The sequence below is a fragment of the Denticeps clupeoides genome, chromosome 6 (genome assembly GCF_900700375.1).
Source record: "Denticeps clupeoides chromosome 6, fDenClu1.1, whole genome shotgun sequence".
In the NCBI taxonomy this organism is placed as follows: Eukaryota; Metazoa; Chordata; class Actinopteri; order Clupeiformes; family Denticipitidae; genus Denticeps; species Denticeps clupeoides.
In genome coordinates, this window is record NC_041712.1 from 14,544,989 (window position 1) to 14,567,953 (window position 22,965).

At 40.3% G+C, this 22,965-nt stretch overlaps 1 protein-coding gene across 2 annotated transcripts in view; it reads right to left on the reverse strand.

The window, feature by feature from the left end:
- Positions 1 to 22,965, reverse strand: part of mtus2a (microtubule associated tumor suppressor candidate 2a) — a 54,650-nt gene that overhangs the window by 6,812 nt on the left and 24,873 nt on the right. For both annotated transcript variants that reach the window (XM_028984896.1, XM_028984895.1), the window contains exons 3-7: positions 22,469 to 22,718; positions 18,992 to 19,213; positions 6,444 to 6,584; positions 3,377 to 3,475; positions 1,130 to 1,356 (exon numbers count right to left, since the gene is read on the reverse strand). In XM_028984896.1, the coding sequence (XP_028840729.1) occupies positions 1,130 to 1,356; positions 3,377 to 3,475; positions 6,444 to 6,584; positions 18,992 to 19,213; positions 22,469 to 22,718 (939 nt within the window). The remainder of the gene's footprint in view (positions 1 to 1,129; positions 1,357 to 3,376; positions 3,476 to 6,443; positions 6,585 to 18,991; positions 19,214 to 22,468; positions 22,719 to 22,965) is intronic.

Here is a 22,965-nt window from a genome sequence, read left to right on the forward strand (position 1 = left end):
GCTGGCACTGGCCCATGCTCTCTGTGTCCTTATTTCAGCTACGAGCTCACTGCAGCACAAAGCTGAGTCACGGCTAAAGAGAGAGAGAGAGAGAGAGAGAGAAGAGAGAGGGGAGCATGAGAGGGAGAGAGTGAGGGAAGGGGAGTGGTGCAGATGGAAGTGTCAAAAAAGACTGACGGGAAAACAGAGGTAACAGTAAGAGAAAAAGATGGTAATGGCAGGACTGAAGAGTCAGTATGTGTTTATGTGTGTATTTATTATTATTATTTTTTAAAAGATTTCTAGGCTCGTCTGTGTCAGACTAGCAGTTGGTGGCAGACAGGGAGTAAACCTCCTTGTTTTACAGCCCCTCCTCCTCCAACCCAACTCCTCATGAGAACATTAATAGCTGTTCCGCACCTGCATGTGTTAATCCTGCTGAGTCCTTACGGTCACCAGATCCACAATACAGCCCCTCAAAATGAACACTAAAGTCCACCTAAAGTTCTTCACTTTTGTTGTGTTGTGTTCTATTCTATTAGAGCTGAGGTGGGTGGATCATATATGAAAGCCTCAGAAGTGTACTTTGTTGGTTTCATCATGCTAAAATAACAAAATCTTGAGCAACCTCCATCATTACACAAATTATAGCCATTATTCTGCTCATAAGACCCTAACACACACACACACTCACCAGCATAGTGTAAGAGTCTTGTGAGGCACTCCAACCTCGGCATTCAGCAGCAGCAGCAGCTCTTTCACATGATTACCTCATCCTTCCCAGTCCACAAAACTTTTACAAACCAGACCAGATTACTTTTTCTACAGGGCTCTTCCTGGTACTGACGGGCACTTCCCTTATCAAAAAACATCCGGTAAATCTTACCAGACCAGATTAATTATTTTTCCTGTGGCTTGTAGTGTGCTGGCAACAGTGAGTACGATTATTATTTGGTGACTAATTGTGACACTGTGGGCAAACTAGAGATTACTACAGATTGCACTGAATTTACATGAACCAATTTAATTATTTTCCGATGACAACAATAAGATTCCATGGTTTTCAATGCAGTGATTTATGTTGACTGAATTGTTTTCTCAGAAGCGGAGAGATCTAATCTCTTTCTTTATTTGAGCTCCTCTGGATTACCTTGAAGCAGAAGTGCTGGGTGCAGATGACCAGGGCATCGAGTCCCAGGGAGGTCTTCTTCAGCTCAGCTCTCAGGAGATCCAGCTGCCTGGCCTGCTCCTCACAGCGACCCTGCAGCTGCTGTATATCCTCTTGTCCACGTCGCTCCTTGTCAGGGCTGCACCTCTCAGAAGAGACGCTGCGTACTGCAGTCCTGGCCAGTACCACTGCCTTCTGCCGACTGTGTGCTAGAGGAAAAAGAAATGGAAATGAAGTTCATGCTTATGCATGTTATAGTCACTGTATGTGATTATTGCCTGACACCAAACTGACACCAGCACTGTTCTTCATGGTCAGAAATCAGTGTATTTTTTGGTTCGCAGCATGAAGCTCCATGGCTCCTGCTTCAGTCCAGGATTGTGCACTTGATTCCTGAACTGTTTCATTAAAGGAACACCAGGTACAACAAATTCATCAAAATTTGCCCAGGATTTGGCCCTGCAGACCACTGGCAGCAGGACTTGTGGCATTATCTCCAATTCACGTTCTATGTCTGTCCATGGGAGCCTTAGAGAATGTGAAACAACAAACTTTTTCCCTGCTATCAGGCAGCTGAAGAACAGATTCGGGATCTTAAGAACAAGGACAAGGATTGGTCTGGACAAACAACTTAAAATATATGTAAATGCAACAAAATGTTAAGGACATTAGGCAGACACCTGTCAGTATGTGGGAAGATTTGGGACGGAACACACAAACCTGCAAGAGCATCCAGTTCTCAGAAGCTGTGGAGAATTTCACAGGGGACAACTGGCCAATTTGACTGTGGGCTGAATTTGATTAGCACTTTCACGTCTTTAGTGAGAAGAGCTGGGGCGACAGCTTGATGCATGGGGATCATTACTTGGAGGAATGAGGCTCATGTGGAGAACATGTCTTGTTATGCTAATGTTAGCTCAATAGGAGGAAAGGCGCTAATCGCCTATAATGATGCCATTTTACACTGGCGCACACTGAGATAAACACGGCTAATTTGTTAAAACACGAAGCAACAAATGCAGGGGCCTTCAACAAATGGGGCAGTGTGCAAATGTACAAACAGCACATTCAGTTTCCAATTAATATTTAGCCATGTTGCCACTGAAATTGTGTGGTTAATCCTTAATGCGGGACTGTGTCTGCTGTTGCTATACTCTCAGCTGTCTACATTTTCCTTCTATCCTCTGCATTTTACTCCTTCACACCAACCACCTGCACGTCCCTCCTCCTCTTTTTTTGTTGCCTGAGAGCTCCATCCTCAGTAACCTACTCACTGTGCAGACCAATGCAATCTTGCCTTTCTGGCTTTGTCTCTAAAACCTCCAACCAAAATTGTCCTTCTAAATGACTCATTACAGACCCTGTTCATCCTTGTCACTCCAAATGCAAATCTCAGCATCTTTAACTTCAATCTTCTAACATCTATTTGTCAGGTCTTTTAGATCTGCTATGTATTGGCTTTTATCTCCATGTTGGTTTCTGGGACTGAGCAAATCTATGCTAAACACGAACCAGAAAAGTAGGGTCTGTCATACATAAAACTGATCATAGGTTTACCTTTATGTCAATCAATGTAACCAAATGATCAAAAGTGCCACATGAACCTGTCAACACAATGAAATGTTTTTGACAGATTTCTTATATTCAGACAATCTGCTGCATCCCAGCCTTCAAATCCCTCCGTGGGAAAACATGGCGCAGGAATATTCATCAGCACGATGATGTCGGAAATAAATGTACATGTGACAATTTGGTATTTCCTATAGGGGGCAGCAGAGAAAGGCCCAGCACAGTCATGTCACAACGCAGCAGTACACCACCACACGTACACAGACAATGAGATTCCTATATTCACTGGCATATTCACTGGCATATACTGCAGCCATTTTTCTTCTCATTATGGGACATGGCTCAATAAATTATTGGTGGTGGGACAGCTAAGAAAACATGCAATGTTTGTCACATACAAGATACAGGAATTATTGAATTTCATTTGTCACAATTTGCATGTAGTGGTGTGTGTGAATGATCATGAAAATAACCACCAGTGCTTCTGAGTAGACTGGGCAGCTTCTCTCTTAATCATTGTATTCTTAGTTAATTGACTGTAATGAGTGTTCAGTGAGGAGCCACAGCCTAACATGTGTGAAGTGCTTATGCTGCTAAAGAATACAGTAAATATGGATTCATGGATCCTGTAATTAATCATAGTTGGAAAGGTGAAGCTACCTGGTGACTGTGGTTTAGGAGAAACCACAGCCAGTCTCTTGGGGGAGGAGAGCGCAGGTTGAGTGATTTCAGTGTTCTTCTGGAACTCCTTCCTGGAGACTGCAAATAATTCATTCATAAACAATGTTGAAAAAACAGATTAGTGTGTAATTGAAAAATAATTGAAAATTAAAATTCACAGAGTTCATGCATTTTTAACAAATGTAGCAACAAATATATATAAGTATGCATGAAAAAGACACAAACACACACACACAGATTCCTCTCTCTCCCCATGCATTTCCTCTCCTAGTCTCAGTGGCCTGTGGATCGATTTCAATAAGATGCAGTGAAGCACAAAATGGCAGAGCTGCCTTGTGCACTTCCACAAGCCAAAATGACACTCCCCTCCCCCAGCCCCTCTCCTGAGTGTTGGGCATGATCATGCACCACATTGTAGTACATATTTATGCAGCACATTATCAATTTAACAACATAATGTAGTGTCACTGTCAATATTCATCTGTAAAACACTTGTGTTGAAATAGGAACTGGCATTGAAGAAACATAATCCAACAATTACTGTATTGTCCATTTATGGCAATTAATCCGTAGGGCAATCGGAACATGTCAGAGTGCATGTGCATGAAGCATTAGTTTTGTTCGACCACCCCATCAAGTATAACATGTGAGTTTTGTGGTCTCAGCTCTTTCTGGCTTGTGATTCACATGGATAAGAAACAGAAACAAAATAATATGACTTTCGTGACCTTTTGGTATTTAAATGATAATGACTGCGCTGAAATCATAAGAATATATAACTGATGTCTGTCTGAAGTGACTACATATTTTGTCACAGATGAAAAAACAAATGTAAACATTTTATGGGGTCAATGATTTTCTCTTATACCCCACACTGCTTTGCCAATCTTAAACACACACACACACACACACACACACACACACGCAGCTCTGGCAGATGCACTAGTCCCAGGGCACCTCATTACTGCCAGTTCATCTCAGCATGTATCAGGCAGCTCCAGAGATGCCCTAGGACGCCACCCATATCTCCCCTACCCCCTTTCACCCCCCATCAGAGCCCCCAGTCCTGGCAGAGTACAGCTCTGGTGCTTCTGAGGACCATGGGCCACAGAGTTCTCATCCAGCTTCAAGGGTCTTTATTTTACTGAGCGGGGAGACACATTACGAAATGACACGACAAAGAAATAGAAACCTCAGCAGGCCCCACCCCTCTCCACAGGTACATTATGAAGAGTGATGGGGCAACAGGAAGAAAAGGACCAGGTTCTCCAAGCACCATGTGCACCCAACATGGCCAATCACAATTCTGCACCCCTGTTTAAAAAGTGACACACCACAGCACATCACCCAGTGCAAATGTGGTCTCTGCATTTAACCCATCCCCCACAGGCGCCTGGGAGATGGTGTTTTGCTCAGTGGCACCTTGGCAGCTCAGAAATCGAACTGGCAACCTTCTGAGTCAGCTTCCTTACCTGCTAGCGTATAGACAGTACCAGCATATGTGCTGGGTGAGTGCTTGCAACACCCAGAAGAAAACTGGGATAGAGAAATCACAGAGGACAAAGATAGAAAATAGAAAGCAGTGCATCCCGGGTTCAGCGGTCTCATGACTCAGCGATGTCTTTAAGTTTTAACACCGCCGGCCATACATTATATATGCCCTCTCACAAATGTCCACGGCAGACAAAGCATAAAGGGCAGAGTATTAAATCACTGAATACCTATCTGCTTTCTTGGAAGTAGATGAGGTCCTAAGATGACTATAACCTAGTTTATGATGACTGATGAGGATTAGTGAAGACAATGAGTGAAACAGGAGAGGAAGCAATGGGACGGTATGTGTGTCTCTATTACACAGATCATAAAAAACATGACTGAATGAATCAGAAATAATAATACATCAGTCCTTGGTTATAGCTGTTTATTTCTGTAAATCCTAAAAATGTGCTTGAGATTAGCAAACATTCCCCATGCATGCAAAATTATAGTTTTGTGGAAATAGGGCTTTGAATTGAATTCTGTCTATTTTATGCTATGAGGGGGTGAACTTGCTTACGGGCTCCTAAAGCTCTCCAATCAAGATAAGCTCACTGTTCCTTGAAGGCAAAGTACACAAACTGTGATACAGTGTTTTTTTGCAATGCTTTGATCTTTTGATTACTTTTTAATGATGCCAATAATTGAACAAGATATCTCCTCTCCTCTCCTCTCCTCTCCTCTCCATCTGATTAATCACAGCGAATGCCCAACTTCCTTCCCACAACCACACTTTTGGAGTTCCGCCCTCAGGCTATGGTGAGTGGCTGTAATTCTAGCCACTCAGAGAACATGGAGTGGTGGAGAACAGCTGAGAATTAACAAAAAAAAAGATGAGTCATGACCGCCTCTTTGTTCGGCTTCCTCTGGCGTTTGAACTCACTCAGAGACACTTTTTTTGGTTTGCAAAGTCTCCATCTCCAGAAGTCAAGCAGTGCACAGTTTTACCTTCAGGCAGATCAGCATGTTCCAGTGTACCAGCTCAGCGAGAACGAGCTTCTCCGATTTAGCCCTGCCTGTTAGGGCGACTGCTAATGAAGCACATACTTCAGACTCTATGTCCCACTTTCTCATGTCATAAGTACGCTTAGATTATTAAAACTAGACCAAAGCCAGGATTTGATTACCCTTACTAACCAGCTAGTCTGAGTATGCTTGTACATTCAAAAGAACCAAAAAAGGGGACAATTATATGATGTTCCTGGACATTTCCTGGCACTATAGTCCCACGTTCTCCTGACTGCAGAATTGTGTTTGCTTTGTCTTGTCTTATCTTGTCTTGCCCTGATTACCTTGATTGTTTCAGCTGTTATAATTAATATAAATGCATCCTTGCCATGACCCGTCCTTTTTCTGTCATACGTCATTTTACCCTCTGTACTTTTTTGCATGTTCCACGTGATTTGTTATTAAAACCTGTTAACATTTCATGCCACCGACAGTGTTATAAATATGACTGGAATGCATTATGTTATGCTAAAGTGCTTTATGCTAAGAGAGATAAACTCACGTGAAGGGGAGGCGCGTGGCGGAGGCAGCAGAGACCGCCTTGCGAGTGCGGGTGTGGCAGGCGGTTGGAGGCTGTGCCGGACACCGTCTCCTGACACCTGGGCAACCACTCTGTGGAGTGGTGGGTCTTCACTGTTGGGGCCTGAGAAGGACATTGACAATATGTTGTTGTAAAAGTTTTCACATAGTTTTACCTCTATGTTACCTTCAAAATAACCAGCTTCAGTAACAGACATTCTGACAAGATTTCAGAAAATGCTTAATGATGTGAAGTTCATTGCTACTGGAACCTTACAGAGTGTGAATACTTTAGAGTGAAAGTGTACATCCCTCAGCTACAGTACTCCACCTTTCATTCTCTCCTTTGTTCATCTCTTTCCTCATCTCATCGTCTCATCGACTCCTCACAGATCAAATAGTTTGTCATTGCCTAGGTTTCACTGACCCTTCAATGGCCTGTTAATGTGGCATAGACTCCAACAACCCAAGTCCCACGTTCCAGCATCCCAGTCAATAACGGCTCAATACTAGCAATGAAATGGTGACTTGGCCCTTACAGACTAATAGAATGAGTCACCGGAAATTCAGCACAGTGATGGAGGTGAGAGACACAACAAGAAGATGAATGAAGAGATGCTGACACTGACAAGCACCACAAGATGAAGAGATATCTCTCAATTAATGTGGGGCCGAAAAAAACGTACATCCCATTCTGTAGTACCACTACCACCAGCAAGAACAAAAAAGGTGAGATAATTTAACCTGGCTCGAGTACACTAAAGTTAAGTAATATGTGCCAGTCTAATGTGCCACTTCCAAACCTAGATCTCGGAATCTAAATTTAAACCACCAAATAAATGACATCCACATTATTCTCTGGAATGGCCTGAAGAAACAAGAATATGCAAGGCCAAATTATTTATGGGGCTTTTTAACACAAACAGTGCTGACAAAATCTATGAAAAGATTAATTACAAAAATGCAAACCCACACAAGTTCAGCTAAGCAAGACGGTTACTGCAGAACAAAGTTGGCCCTGGGACAGAGAGGCTCATCAGTGGGGTGTAGGAAAAGTCCCCCTGGCTTTCTGCAGGAAGATTAGGGTACTGCACAGTGGGAGGCAAGCCTCTGATTGGCTGGACTGGTAAAATGGTTCTGTGAGCATCAGTTAATTTAAGGAAGGCACCCTGGTGTGAGCTTTGTGAAGAAGTGGGTTAGCAGCTCAGAGATTCACCAGGCCAAAAACTTTCCCTGCCTCCCTTTATCACTTTAATGTTCCATAAAGAGCTTATCATGTGATGTGTCCACCATGCCTGGATAGTAATCATGTGAAAGCAATGTTATCTAAGTTGTGGTAAAATCTTCAGGCACAGAAAATCTAGTTATAAATAAGCAAATGTACTTGTTAAAAGAACAGTCTGATGATTTACTTGTCTTGGGATTGGTGCCTTTTTAAATGGTAATCAGAAAAATATCACAATCAGTGTTGATTTGTGTTCATTATTCACATAGAAGGTTAAACAATATTCAGTGTCATATAAGAAAGCATTGTGAATGTGCAAATAAGTTGTCTAATGACCAACCTAGTAAACTTGCTAAAACATTTCAATAAAAACATTTGCTCTTTGGGGAGTAATAAGTAATTAAAAGAGTAAAATAAGTAAAAAGTTATTTAAAGTGAGGTATTTGTTGCATATTTAATGAAAAACAAATTGTCTCCCAAAATGTAATGAAAACAAAACAATGATTGACTGAGAACTGGAAATGGCACTGAGATGCTGAGATGACATGGCAGGCATGCCAATATAGAAAAATACAGACAAGTCATAGAGAGAGGGAATGCAGAGGAGGAAAATTGGGATTGGTAAATTGGTTAAATCACCCAAATCAGGAAGTGTGTAGTGGAGGAGAAAAGAAAAGAATGAGTCAGACAAAGAGGGATGAATTATTGCAAGATTTACAGCAGGAAGGCAGGCATGGTTACAGCTCCCCTATGTAAAAAATGGACACAGCTCTGGGAATAGCAAGCAAAAAATTCAACGTGAGATGATCTAGGACAGGGGTGTCCAATATTTTGCATGATCTTCAGATAACCTATCAGATGTCCAAATCTGTCAATGAACTGTTCCATGCCAGACGAGAGTGTGTTTCATTTATAAATTGATTAGAGAGACAAAGTTAGAACTCGCATAGATTCTGGACACCCCTTGGTATAGAATGAGGAAGATTTTTTATTAATGACTGCAAAATTGCAGGGAACCAATCTAGACCTTGGGCCTAGCAAACCTTTTTATCCTGCAAAAAAGTTATTCAAGAATTAAACGAGTGAAGAAAAAACATACCAAAAGCTATCACTCTGAACCAGAGGGCAGTGCACAGATGTAAACATGGTCCAAACGGGCACAATCGATCCAGACCTCCAAGTTAGATGTCAGACAATTAAATTCTCCATAGGAAAATATTGATCCCTCGGGGCATTGATTACAGCCACTGGTTTGCTCACAGCAATGAAGAGCACATGCCTCATCGAGGGTGTCGAGCTGAAACAGTGCTTTCCCTCCTAGTCAGTCAGAGAATAGGACTGCGAGAGATGTAGGGTTTCTGATGGCGTGAAAGAGAGAGGGGACCCCTGCTGTTTAAGAAGGTTTGCCTGGAGCATTCAATTAGGGGAGAGGACTGAAATAATGAAAACAGTTTGTAAAGGAAGATGCATTGCATGAAATATGAAGATGAAGATTAAAAAAATACCACAACGACAAATTTGCTGCAGTTTTTAAAGGGAAAAGTCATAAAAGGTATGATGGCAGGTTAAGAGGATTAGCATTGAAGCCTCTTCTGTAGGAGGAGAATAAAAGGCGTCTCCACGTACAAAAGGCTTACACCTTCCTGTATCCTGGACAATGGCAGAGTCTTTAGCCTGTCACTGGAAGACAAACATAAGAGGTGCTCTAATTCCATAAATATCAGGGTACAAACGAGTATCACAAAAGAACATGAGACACTGGAACTTCACATCCTTCTCTCTTTCCTGTTACAACACGTCCTGCAGAGACACGCACTAATGAGTGCAGAAATCTTTGAATGAAATGTTCAGATTCACTTTTGATTGGTGCTGGGCATTTTGAAGCCATTAAAACGTCTTCAGTTGGCAGGGAAGGCCACCATTCTTCCACTGGAAATTCCCATATTTGATTTTCTGATGATAGTTGAAAATGTGATGTTAAGTTTTTGTCCAGAATTTGCTGTAAGTGTTAAGCTGGTCTGAGATCTGGAGATTGATGGTCATAATATATGACTTATTTAATTCCAATATTCATCAATGGTTGGTGATTCAGTGATGCTTATGTCTTTATATCCTGAATGAGGGCAGCACCCATTAGAATTACAATGTTTTTCCATAAAGCAAACATTTTACTGATATTTAGTGACTCTTCCACCTAAGGGGTATCATCCATTAAGTTATCCAGGGATTTCACTTGTCAACAAACATGTTGTCTCTCTGAAGATAAGTAAAAAAAATCTCCCCAACAGGACAACGGATGTATCAATGTTGAAGTCTGCCTGGCAATGTGTGCAGAGAGTGGAGAAAGGAGAGGCAGCCGACTGCAGTGGATGAGACTTGGGAAGCAGCTCTTTCAGATTGTGGATATTTGGATGGCTTAAGCAGGATAACCTTCCAGCTGTGAGAAGGGGAAAAGTGGAGGCAGTGCCAGTGGATGGAGGTCAGGCAGCTCAGCAGGCTCTTACTGTTTTTTTTGTCAGACATAGAATATGGGAAATTGTAGTAATTAGAATTGGTGAAAGAGGGTCAGGATTTAACAGGATTTAAGGATAGAAATAGGATAGAAGGGCAATCATGTCAGTCTCCATAAGGCCACAAAAGCCCACAGACCTAGTAAACGTCTTTGTTGGAATTTAGTTTTGTATAGGGTCTTTGTAGTATTTGATAGCAAAGTGTTGTAGCATCTGCATCTACAGCTGCAGCTGATAGAACTGAAACAAAAAGACTGATACAATAATTATTATATTATATTAAAATATATATTTTTCTGGAAGTTACTTTTATGTGTCCAAAACCACATCAGTAGTTTGATATGACATTGTTAAATGACTGGACAGAAGTTGGACAAAATTTGGATGTGTTCAAAGCATTCATGATTTTATTAAACCAGGGTAGTCTTCATGGAAGGCTCAGCTCTGCACATCTGAAGTAATATACATACACACACACACACACACACACACACACACACACACACACACACACACACACACACAAAATACTATATATATACACTCACACACACAGACACATACATACATATACCAATTTCACTTTCTTCTACTTATTAATTTAGAAACTAAAGCATGTTTTCTTTGTTGTTGTACTGCACAGCACATAAGTGAGGTGATGTAAGAACTTGGAAACATAAAGGTTTTTGCCAACTACCCTGCAAAGTTAACTTTTGCTTTTTTAACAACTGAAGTAAATAAATATCATGGGTTTGGCTAGAAAATAAATATTTTAAAGGTTCCCAATTATCCTGCAGTGGCTAGAAAAGGTGATAGGTGTAAAGAGTCCTTTGGCCATTATGCTTTGCAGTACAGACAGTGGCAGCTCAGCAGGCTGGATCTTGAATGTTAGGGGAAAGGTTACCTCCCATTTCTCATGCTTTGTCCACCCAGAGAATTTCCCACCTGTCCCCTAAAAAAGTAACTTCACCGACCGCCATGGCTTGAAAATGTGCAAAGCATTACAGTTGCTCAGTGATTGTGTGTAAAAATGAGCACAAATGTATTTTTTAGTTCTGTCACGTGAGACTCGGGTGGGTTAATGAATTTTTTTCTGGAAAACGCAGATGTGACTTTCTGTTTGAATCAAACATTGTGGTTGGTGAATTTTATTGATGACATGAATGCCCCTGCCCACTTCTCCTCCTTATTTGCATTTAAAGCTACACACACTGAAACGGCGCGTCCTGGGGAAATCTCATTATAAGACCTATATAGAAGCAAAAAAAAGTTCATAATAGGGGAGATTTAACAACTCCTTTGAGGCTTTGGGATATCACCAAAGTTCTACAGGGTTCATGGTTATTTCACATAACAACAGAAGTAAAAAACTCACACAAAACAACATATGGAGCAACCTAAGGAAGCCTTGGAGAGGTCTGTGGTTTACGTTCGCATTTCCGAGAAATTATTTATAAAAACGGAGCAAAATGTTCATAAATGAAGCACAGCCAGTATGTGTGACCAACACCAAATCTAAAACATTTTGCAGGGTCTCTGGATTCTGCATGCGTCTAACTAAAAAAAAAAAAACCAATAACCAGCATGACTACAGGAACGTATTGCAGAAGGTTGCTACGAAGAGACTCCCTGCTGTTCAGAAACAACTTGAAGAAGCCACAGAAATGCTGTGAGAATCAGACACAATCATCTTGCATTGTTTCATAATAATGAATAAATCAGATATGAATTTCTTAATGAAACATTCAATTCTCACATTTGATATGTTTTTCAAAAGAACATTAGCTCTAGCTTTCAGAGAAATGTTTTTGCATTTCCTAAAAAATTTATTTTTTGTGCTCTGCTCTTTCATCTAATACATGCATTTGGCAAAGCATCCAACTCTACAAAGGAAGAGAAAGAAACAAACACAAAGGATAGGCGCAGGGCTTTCCTGAAATGGGATGAGAGGATGGCAGGAGAGAGAAGAGTTTTAAAAAGAGAGACCGTTTTAAAGAATGAGTCAGCACTTAGCACATGCTACTCGTGCCCGAGCTGAAGTCTTGAACAAAAGAGAATGACACTGAGAATGAGAGAGAGAGAGGGGGGGTACTAATGAATTCTCTACGCAGAACAGGTACATTCTTGACAGGTAACTGTATTCTGGGAACCAGTACAAAGAAAAATGCCCATTTTCATGGGAATTGCCCACTTACTGTCGTAAAAATGGTTCAACAAATGAAATATTTAAGATGAGCAAAACTGAGAACCAGAACACTGAAAATTCTACAATTCAGCTGTTCCAGAGAATTTTTTTTTGTTTTAAATCCTAAAAAAATTCTAAATGCCACTATTGGTTATTGTTCACTTTTTACTTATTAATGTTTATATATTACTGTGTGTGTGTGTGTGTGTGTGTGTGTATATAAAAAAATAAACATAAAACATTACTGATGATAATTAAGAATGTGGAAGCAAGTAAATAACCATGCCGTGATTTTCTTGTCACATTACTTTGGAATAATATGTAACCCCAGCAAAATAAGAATGTCGCGGTTATAACTGTTCTTCTGTATCCTTCAAACAGTGGAAGGATTCTCTTTTGAATCTATGACTAGCAACTGGTTAAAAGACTTTCAATGACTTCATGAGCTCAGCAGCTTGGCTGTTTCCTATATCTCGTGAAGTGTAACATGTTTGCAGTGCTTTCAATGTAAAAAAATATAGTAGAAATATATAAACTACACTGTAAAATGTCATAATGAATTTAAGAGTGAGTGAACACAACTTAATTTTTATTAACTAAGTTTATTAAATAAGTAATGTGTACTTAAAAAGCTTAAGAAAATTCATGTCCTTTAGCTGAATTAACTGTGGCAGCATTTCAGTTGACTTTACACAAGATAACAATTAGATTTTTTCATTCTTCTCTTGATTTGTTTCCTGATTTAGTATTAGAAATGATTTAGCAGTTTGTGAAAGTACAGCTTAAATGGTAATTTAGTGTGGATACTGTAGCTTTTGGGGGCGGAGCTTCCCAGAATGCTCTGGGGCGATACAAGGCAGTTTAACTCAGGGAATTGTTATTTTGTAAAGTTGCAGTGTACTAAGATCTGGAGGTTAAGAAAATGTTTTTTTTTTTTTTAGTTAGTGGTTATTTGATGGAGTTTTACATTTCCTCTGAGGTGGTTGTTTGCTGCTTACCACTAACGACACAGTTAGAATAGAATTATTAAAAAAATCTATATTTTTTATTTATAAATAAAATATATATATATAAAAAATAAGTTCTGCTAAAGTAAAAAGAACAAGTTATTAGTACTTATTTTCTCAAGTAAATTTTTTTAAATATATGAGGAAATAAATTTGCAACTAAAGGCAACTTGTTCGATTTTACAGTGTACTTAATGAGAGTAACTTGTTTAAATGCCCTACTTCTTCAGTAAAGACTTATCCTCGATGTTATGCCAATATATATATTCAATAGGTATTGGATATTACTTTTAAATGTCATCAACTGCAATGGATAACAAGAAGCTCAAGCAAGCTGACAAACAAATATATGAAGAATCATAAACATATGAACCAAGAATTATTTGAAAGAAATTATATTCACATAAAACCTATGAAAACAGCAGAAGGCCTGGGTCTATTCATGCCAATGGATGCTGTGTGTTTCAATGAGGCTGTGTGTCGTATGCTGGCACATACACACATACATGTCAGAGTGACTCACAAAAGCTCTGTGGAGTGATGCCATCTGTAACTTGTACCATGGGACCACTGCCTCACATCTCTTCCTGCTCAGTGTCACTCGCTACCAGTCTCACCTTTTCACTTGTTATTGAAATCCATCACTCCAAGTCTTTCATTCTCGCCATCCTTCACTCCCTGTCACCTCCTGTCTGCTCTTTAACATTTGTAAGTTCTCAGCCTTTTTCTCTCGCCTCTTGCCACAAGCTGTTTTGTTTCCAACTGCAGTCAGCAAAGAAGGATTTTCCAGGCTCAGTGTAGGTGAAGGGAATTTTTCTAAAAACAGAAATTTGGTTCACACATGGGTGGATTTTTTTTAGCAAGCTGTCCATTTTAGTGCATCTAAAAATTTAATTTCTCACCTTACTCTCGACCAGTTCTAGTCAATGTAATTCCTTCATAATAACAATGGGAAGATGAATAGAAATGACAGCTTTACCTTCTTTGACCTTCAAACACACCAATATGCACAGGCACACACACACACACAAGCAGCTCTGCAAATTATTTTAGGGAAGTCAGAATGGGCCCAAGGTCAGACCTGCCTCAACCCTTGATGCCAATGTGAAGATGCAATTTCACACGGTATGCACAATAATTAATTTAGTTATTTAAGGCCAGATAGAAATGAGCATTTCTATGACATTTGTTTAACCCATTTAACCATACTTCACCTGAATATTCACCTGAAATATCCCTGAAAAAGTGGCATTATTTTATAATTGGAGTTTTAAAAAAACAACAATAAAACATGCAAAGTATATAGCGTTTTAATTTGTTTTACATAGTTCGAGGTCTAATAAGGGGTAGGATGGTGCTACCCCATGTTTGGCTTTGTAAGCTGATCCAGGCAGCTACTGGGAGCCAGTGGAGGGAGCGTAGCAGTGGGGTTAAAGTGAAGTGATTGTCACATGTGATACACAGCCGCACAGCACACGGTGCACACAGTGAAATTTGGGAAGGTTGAAAACCAGTTATCCTGCTGCATTTTGTATTAGTTGTAGACGTTGGATGGCATTCAAAGGTAGATCTGATAGAAGAGAGTTACAGTAATCCAGTAGTGAGATTACTTACTTCAACATCCTCATGGACTTTCATTCTATTTTTTTTATTCCAATGTTTGCATACGACTTCATCCAAATATAAATGACTAGATATCTGTAGAGGAAGCATAATCGATGCTGGGGATCAGACAGGGTCACCAAAGACCAATGCAAAGTTGAAAAGAGAGTGGGGAGGGGGGCTCATTCTGAGACAGCTCTCCTAAGAATTCCAATAATTTATCTTGATCCCTGAAAGCTTTTACTGGTACACTGACACCCCTTCCTGGTCCCCAGACCATAGCTTCCACTTCCTTCACCAGATATTAGATATATTTCAGTCTTACCCTCTCCACTATGCACTATCCACCTTCAAATTTTCAGCATGGGGAGATCGTATTTCAGGCAGGAGTGAGATTACCTCTGTCAACCTGCCAGCTTGATAAGGATTGAACAGCAGACGTATACGGTGGTGTTTCCTAAATTCTTCTCACAGGGACAGGTCAGACTGCATATTTCATGAATCTCTGTTCTCTAGGACATTCGGTTCTACTAACCCCTGCCCAAATGAATTATGGTCTGAATTCAAAGCTGTTATATTCATTTGCTCAGCTGCCATGTAGAACGAAGGTGTGATTAGCAGAGACAGGCTGAGGCTTATAATGTGCAGAGCAGTTGATGCCACCACTGGGAAAACAGGAAAACTCTCAAGGGAGAAACTCTCATAGGGTACAAGCTTGAGAGATCATGGTGGGGTGCCGTATTGTTCATTCTGTCTCATCTTTTATTCGTTTTGTTCTCACAAAGAAATGAGCTTGGGCACTTGCTGCAAGGATGTTTGTTAAGGTCAAACAACAACTGATGTCTTTCAACTCTGCACAGTGAGAGGCCAAATGATTCAAAGCATGGTTCAAAATCAATAATAAAGAAATCACATGTCAGCTATGTGCTCAAAAGTTACATTCTACCCATGTCAAGATACACATGGGTGACAAACTTAGGGCAAACAAGGACTTGCTTAGTCCTTAGGATGTCCAACCACACCTGATTCAGCTCATGATCTGGGTGGTAAGAAGCCAAGAGGTTGAGACAGGTGTGTTAAATGACACTAAACCCAAAAACATGCAGGTTGTGCACCCTCCAGGACCATGGATGGTGACCAATGGTCAGGTCCATCTAAGTTGTGGTCATGTTGTGAGGATGGTGAGGTTGACGCTGTCCAAGCCATATAATAACTTCCATGACATTTATGGATAATTCTATGACAAATCAGGCATTCAGCTTGCCATACTCTTACCACAGGACTCTCTGGAGATGTTATCATTCCTTGCATCAGATTACCTTTATTCTGCAATACTACATTACACCTCGAGACATGTCACTTGGATGTCACTACTCTGTTGTGAAAATCAATATGAGTCCTTGCTTGCAGAGTCTGCCTCCCCACTGCCCTGGAGGATTAAAACATTCAATTTCTGCAACAAATCCGCAATTCAGCAGGGTAAAGACTACATATTGAGCTCTGGCTCATTCTGTCCTTTGCAAACACAAATGACAGCTCCATCTGTCCATCCTTTTTTCCTCCTCTTCAGTTATAATTCACACCCTCTAATTCAGACCTGTTTGGCCAATTAGATGGCCTCCACCGATCATTTAGGAGCGAAAAGGGTCGATGCATGTCTCCAGACTCTTCATCCCTGAGGAGCTGCGTGTCTTTACATTACCTGGGTCAATAGTTGAGACAATTAGAATCCTGATGCCAAAGCCAAATTCACTCATTATTTCTAGGGAGAGTGAAATGGTGGTGTTGTGTCCTACAAATGTCCTTGCCTTTTGTTTGCCACATTTAGCCTTTTTTCTCAGAAAGGTCATCTGTTGGCTTCATTCCCTGCTGAATAATCATTCAGGATGTGTCACAAGTATTTAACCATTCAGCATTTTAAATGAAACAATCCCAAAAGGGCACTGCTTTCTAACACGTGGGCAAAACATTGCATCATAAATTCTCATCATGCATTCTCAGCACTGCAGCTCAAATTTTTCATGACAGAGGGTGGATCTCTCCAGCTCTAAACATTGCTTATTTACTTGGCTAGTGACAGTACCTGGAGTAGGAGTCCAGCCAAACACCAAAGTCAACCAAAGTCAATGGGTTTTTTATTGGTTAAATTGTAAATTAAGTGTGTTCTTTTATGGTTGTTTTTGTGCAAACCTGCATAATGACATAATTGTCTTTATAAAAGAGAGACATATTGAGTCTGTTAGATGGTCGAACAGTTAGAGCCATGTCATGTCCTTCACACGTCCAACATGAGAGGGAAGTGGACTGCTTTGATGTAGAAATATATCTTGAAATCAGCAAAATATATCTCACCATAAACAGCTAAGGAACATTGACATACACCCCAGCTCCCAGAGCTATAAACGGACTCAGAAACTCCCCTTTTAATGATCCATGTATTGTTTATGTCTGGAAGTGCAAGGCATTGGCTTCTATTGGAATAGTACAGTGAAGCTGTTCTCAAGATCTGGATCGTTCTTACTTCCTGCCATTTCAGTCTCTCCGTTTCTCTCTTTCTTTAGCTCTCTTCCCCCTCTCTCTTGATGATTCACAGGGGTGTTGAGTGCTGAGGGATTCCTTGTTCCAAACATGAAAGAGTGACGACAGGCTACAGAGCCCAGCATGTGCAGCTCTGTGCTATTGCAAAGAACGTCTACGTCAACTGTAACCATGGGAAGAGTAACGTATCATTACTTATGTAGGTCGCATTAAAAAAACACATGCAGCGCATCCCTCATCTCTTCAGAAGCGGGTTTTTTCTTTGAAGAAATGAGGGGCTGCCTCGGCATTTCTGAGAACTTGATGCTGTGGTCTTAGGTTTGCTGTGGAAGACCAGTGAAAGCAATTAACATGATGTGAGATGGCAAAGCATGCAAAAAAGTGTCTATGGGAAAAAATACATTTTAATGACAGCATTAAAACTTAAAAAAAAAAATCTATAAGCAATGAGGTTTCTAATTATTGCTTTTTTTATGAACAAAAACAACATTGCTTTTTAAACGCCATTGTGTTCTGTAATGGTGTGGCAACAAAGGTTTACAATAAATATACTGAATGAATTAAAAACACATTTCTATTAATGGCAAAGTGCTGACAGTTTAAAAAAAAATATGTTTATATGTTCTGTGCAACAATATCATTCTTTCAGCAATTAGCTTGATTAAATACATTTGTAGTAATTCAATATAGTAGTCTAAATTCTAGAGTATACATTATTGCTGTGTATACTACACCTACACCTCAGCAATGAAACCTAAACTGGCTTCCCATGCTAAGTTTAAAACACTATACTCTTAAATGGTCCCTTCCCATCTTCAAGAAACGATTACAGACACCCCAGAGTGTATACAGGATTAAATCTTTTTGCTGTTTGTACGGTTCTTTGCACTTTAATGTGGCTTGTGATGGTTACGCAACTTAGCTGACAGTCTCTGTTGAACAGCAGCTGTTGATTTAAGTCTAGCTATACAGATATGGACAAGAGGACATGAGCGTTGGCTAAATGCTGAAACTGTGCATGGTGTTTCATTTGAATCTGCTGCGTTTGTTTTGGTGAGGCTCCCTTGTTTTAAGTCTCATTCCATTATTTGTTCAGCACTCATCTGAACCCCTTGTAATCCCTTATGTTGTTCAGCTGGCCCCAGAACAGGCAGCTCCTATTAGGTGAATGACTTTAACACTCATTATCCTGCCACTGTGTGTGTTTTTCTGTTGTTTTCACTCTGTAGGCATTCCTACAGGAATCGCAGTCATGGAAACATGCTTTGCAGGGTTGGCCTCAATTCCACAGCTTTTGTTTTGTTTGAACAACTTTGCTTGAATTATAAAAGCATACATGCACACATACAGTATGTACTGGGCACAAGTGTATGTAGCCAGTCAAGACAGTGTTGTAGTAACCCTTCTGTGGTATTTGTCATATGCAAATATATCTCCTTGGAGAAGGCAAGTGTGGAAACTTACGGTACGCTGGTCGGCAGGGGTCGCTACGTGTGCTGTCAGTGGAATGGTTACTGGAAACAGAGGAGACACTGGAGCTGCGCACAAAGCCAAAGGTGGCCAGCCGCGAAGGGGGCAGGCATGAAAACCCGGGAGGACGCAGGCCGGACGGCGCTGGTTTGGGCAACAGCGACCTAGGAGCTGGGGCTGGGGCTGGGATGGGCTTCTTCTGCTCTAAATACGCAGCTGTAGAAAAAAAAGAAAGAAAGAACTTACAAAGGGAATATTTTCTCTCCTCAAACACTGTTGGCTCAGAATATGTTAAGTCTCAGACAGATATGGAGCAAGAGCAAGATGTTAAAGTTCTGACTCCATGACGTTCATTTCAGTTTACATTTCTTTCTGATATTCTGACATTGGCTGCTTTCATAAGCAACTCACCCAGCATGTTAGATACCAGGTCACACTAAATGATTAGTTGATCTTGGTAGAGCCTTGATTAGTTGACACAAACGAGATCTTAAAATCAGGTAGTCTGAACTAGGTATCAGCTATATGAGCGACGGTATCACTGTCACATGTTAAACAGGTGCTACTGTAACATGCTTAATCCTGTGTTAAATTAAGATTAAGAAGTGCTTTCAGATCAATATTTCCTGTAAGATGCAACTGTACTTCATGCTAAAGATAAAGCAAAACATACAACGTGATGTTTATCAGACTCAAGTGAAAGGGGGACTAGGGGCAATTCAAGGAATGTTCATATGTTTTATACTTTCTATTGTCATACAGTATATTCAAATGAAACAGAAGAATAGCCTCTGGCCTAAATGGAACTCTGCAGACAGAACATCTGGTTCTATTTAAACCAGAACAATATGATGCAGTTAGAGTTTTTCCACTGCTAGTCTGTATCAAGAACTAAAGGACTGCTATAAATCGAGCCAATGGTGCTGCTAAGCCTTCACTGTAAAGAACAGCTGCTACATGCTACTAGGGAAAACACCTTCTCCCCATACATCTATTCATCACCTTCTACATAATTGTGGTGTCCTCTAAATTTCAAAATGCCTCACTGTTCAAGTCTGCAGCACAGAAAACACTGTGTTCTGACTCCTGGTTTCATTCACACACTGCTGCACGCTGGGCTCAAATGCTCTCCAGCTGCGAACAAGATGCTGAGATCAGCAATTATAACAATTAAAATGCATAAGAGAGCCTTTTAACTGGGCATGCAGGATTACTCACAGGGTACTTAAAAGACAACTGCTGAAAAGAGAAGAAGATAATAGGACAATCAGTCTATGTAAAATTGTAAAATTGCTTGCAAATACAAAATTGCTCTCTTTCAGGATTGGAAAATGTGAGCCAAGAAACCCTAAAAGGCCATCAACAATTGTATTTGTGTAATTATTATGACATAACAAAATGTTGTCTTTTGTTAGCTGGTCACAGAGGTGCTCCAAAATTGTTCTTGTCATTGTTGTGTGGTATTTTCTGATATATAAAGGTAATGGAACACTACCTTTCACTAAACTCATTCATCCATTGTCTATGCCCAGTTTGGTTGTTCAGGGTTTCAAAACAGGCTCTGTGATTTCTGAACAGAGCCCCAAAATACCAATACACCCCAAATCCCATTTTATGTGGTCATAATAATGCAATGAAAACAATGTGTAAATAGACTATTTTTAGTCTAGTATTATAAATAACAATTACCAATATTGTAATACTAATATAAACACTTAATGAATGTGCATTGCATTAATATGTAGTCTGTTATTGTGTGTGCATAATTATCAGTTTTATTTGGCATGTGTAATTTGTATCTGTGTGAGAGAGTGCACGTGTCATATCTGGTGTGTGGTGCTGAAGGAACAGCTCCCACTGTGAGGAACAGCGGGGACTTCAGGAGTGCGAGGATCCAACAGAACACTCTTTTCACTTTAATTAGCGGCACACAAGCATTGCAAAAATGCCTTGCACCTTAGCCGTGCACAGTGACCTTCAATCCTTCACTGTCTTATTTTAGCATCAATTATTCACAGATGACTGTTGATAAACTACTTGATGCTCTGTGGCATGTTGAGAACATATTTCATGTTGAGGTGCAAGTGCATATACTGTTTCCTGTGCAAGCTGCAATACTTTCAAGAAAGAAGCAGGTCAGACATGGGGGATAGATGGGAAGCTGTATATAAAAAAAGAGAGATTTGGGTGTCAGTGTAACGGGAGTGATGCAGAGAATCACAAGAGCCCCTGCGGCTTGTACTGGATATAAACTCTCAGTACATATGTAAAAGCTGAAAGGTGGCCATCCTTAATTAAACACAACCTAAGAGGCTGTGCTGATGATGGCTGCCAACTGTTCTCTGCCCTGCTGACAGCACAATGGGACTCAGTCACATGGCCCCAGCACTGACAAACCAAAGCACCTTTCCGTTTCCATCAAAACATGCAATCATTTTACTCATTTTCATATGCCAACAAAAAAATTTCAATTGTAACAGAAGAAAAGCAGTCTTGCTTGAATCACGGCCAGACAGCAAATGTATGGACTGGCTCATCCCAGCACACTTCTGAAAGATTTCTTGCCATGTTAGAAAGTGCAGGTATAAAGTTTGATTTTGGCTGGATTTAAATTACATTGATGAAAGTACATAATATTTAGACACTGATCTACAACAGTCAATAGAAATGACAAAAAATAAAATAAATTTTATATATAGCCAAATGGAAAACCACCCATTTTCATTTAAAATGGTAAGCTTTCTATTGATCACAATTGGACCCAGAATGCACCCTGTTAAGATACACCAGTATATGGAGGTCTAATGAAGTGTGTATGACTGTGCACATTTATGCAGCTTGTATGCCCCAGCAAAAGTGCCTGCAGAGAAAATACTAATGTTACTTAAGTGCTAATTGCTTTGCACTTCAAAGTCTTCCTATCCCCTGGGGGTCAAACAGCACGGAAGCTCCATCGGTATGAATTAATGGGGATTATGATGGGGCAACGTGATAACCGTATGTAGATTGGAACGTTTACCCCTGTGGACAGATAACAAGGGATTGGAAGAAATCCAGGAGGGAGGGAGTTGGTGAGTTCTTTCCATGACTTGTATGAAATATGGATGAAGTAATCATTAAAGACTCAACATTACCATCATGCATGAGGAAAAGCAGCTGTCAAAGGGATATTAAAGTAGCTTTCAGAATCTAGCATTTCCTTTTCCTGACCTGAAGTAGTACTGCAGTGACATGGTCTTAAAGGGGCCTATATATTTTTTCTATGACATGTAAATAGGTGATGTTTACGTTAATCTATGAAAAGATACATATATACAGATACAGAGGATACATATACAAGAGATACAGAGGATCCCTTTAATTAGCCTCTGTGTTAAAGCTCAAACATCAGGCTCTCTCAAGGCGCTCATGTACCTCCTTCAAAAATGCCTACAGTGGGATGAAAATTAGGAAATTTTGGTCTTCACTTACCATGGCTGTCCTGGATACTCTTTGGGGCGGGGCTGACAGCTTGCACTGAAGGATGGTTGAGGGCTGTGGATGAGCTTTGACCTGTAACAAAGGCCCTGTTCTTCATGGATGGTGCTCTGTTGATGGCCCCAAGTCCAAGTTGAGGTCTGAGCCCCCTTTGGGGGCGTACAACAGGCCCACTTTCCTGGGTGACCTTTTGGGGTTCTGTGGTGTTGCTGCTTCCTCCAAGGCTGGTTGGAGATCTACCCATCTAAAACACATATGATAAGACCATTAAGATTGAAACGTAAAAACGTCAGAAGGAGTTTAATTATAAGGGGAATTATAAGGCATCTCAAGGGGAATCTATTCTTATTTAGACCTGGAAACTACTTGCTTTAGCTGTACCTGATGCCTTTTGCCAGTTACTACTCAAATCTAGAAACTGAGTCATCAGAATTAACAATTAAATTGGATCTGGTAGTCTTGTAGCACTTTGTAATTGACTGATGGTTGAT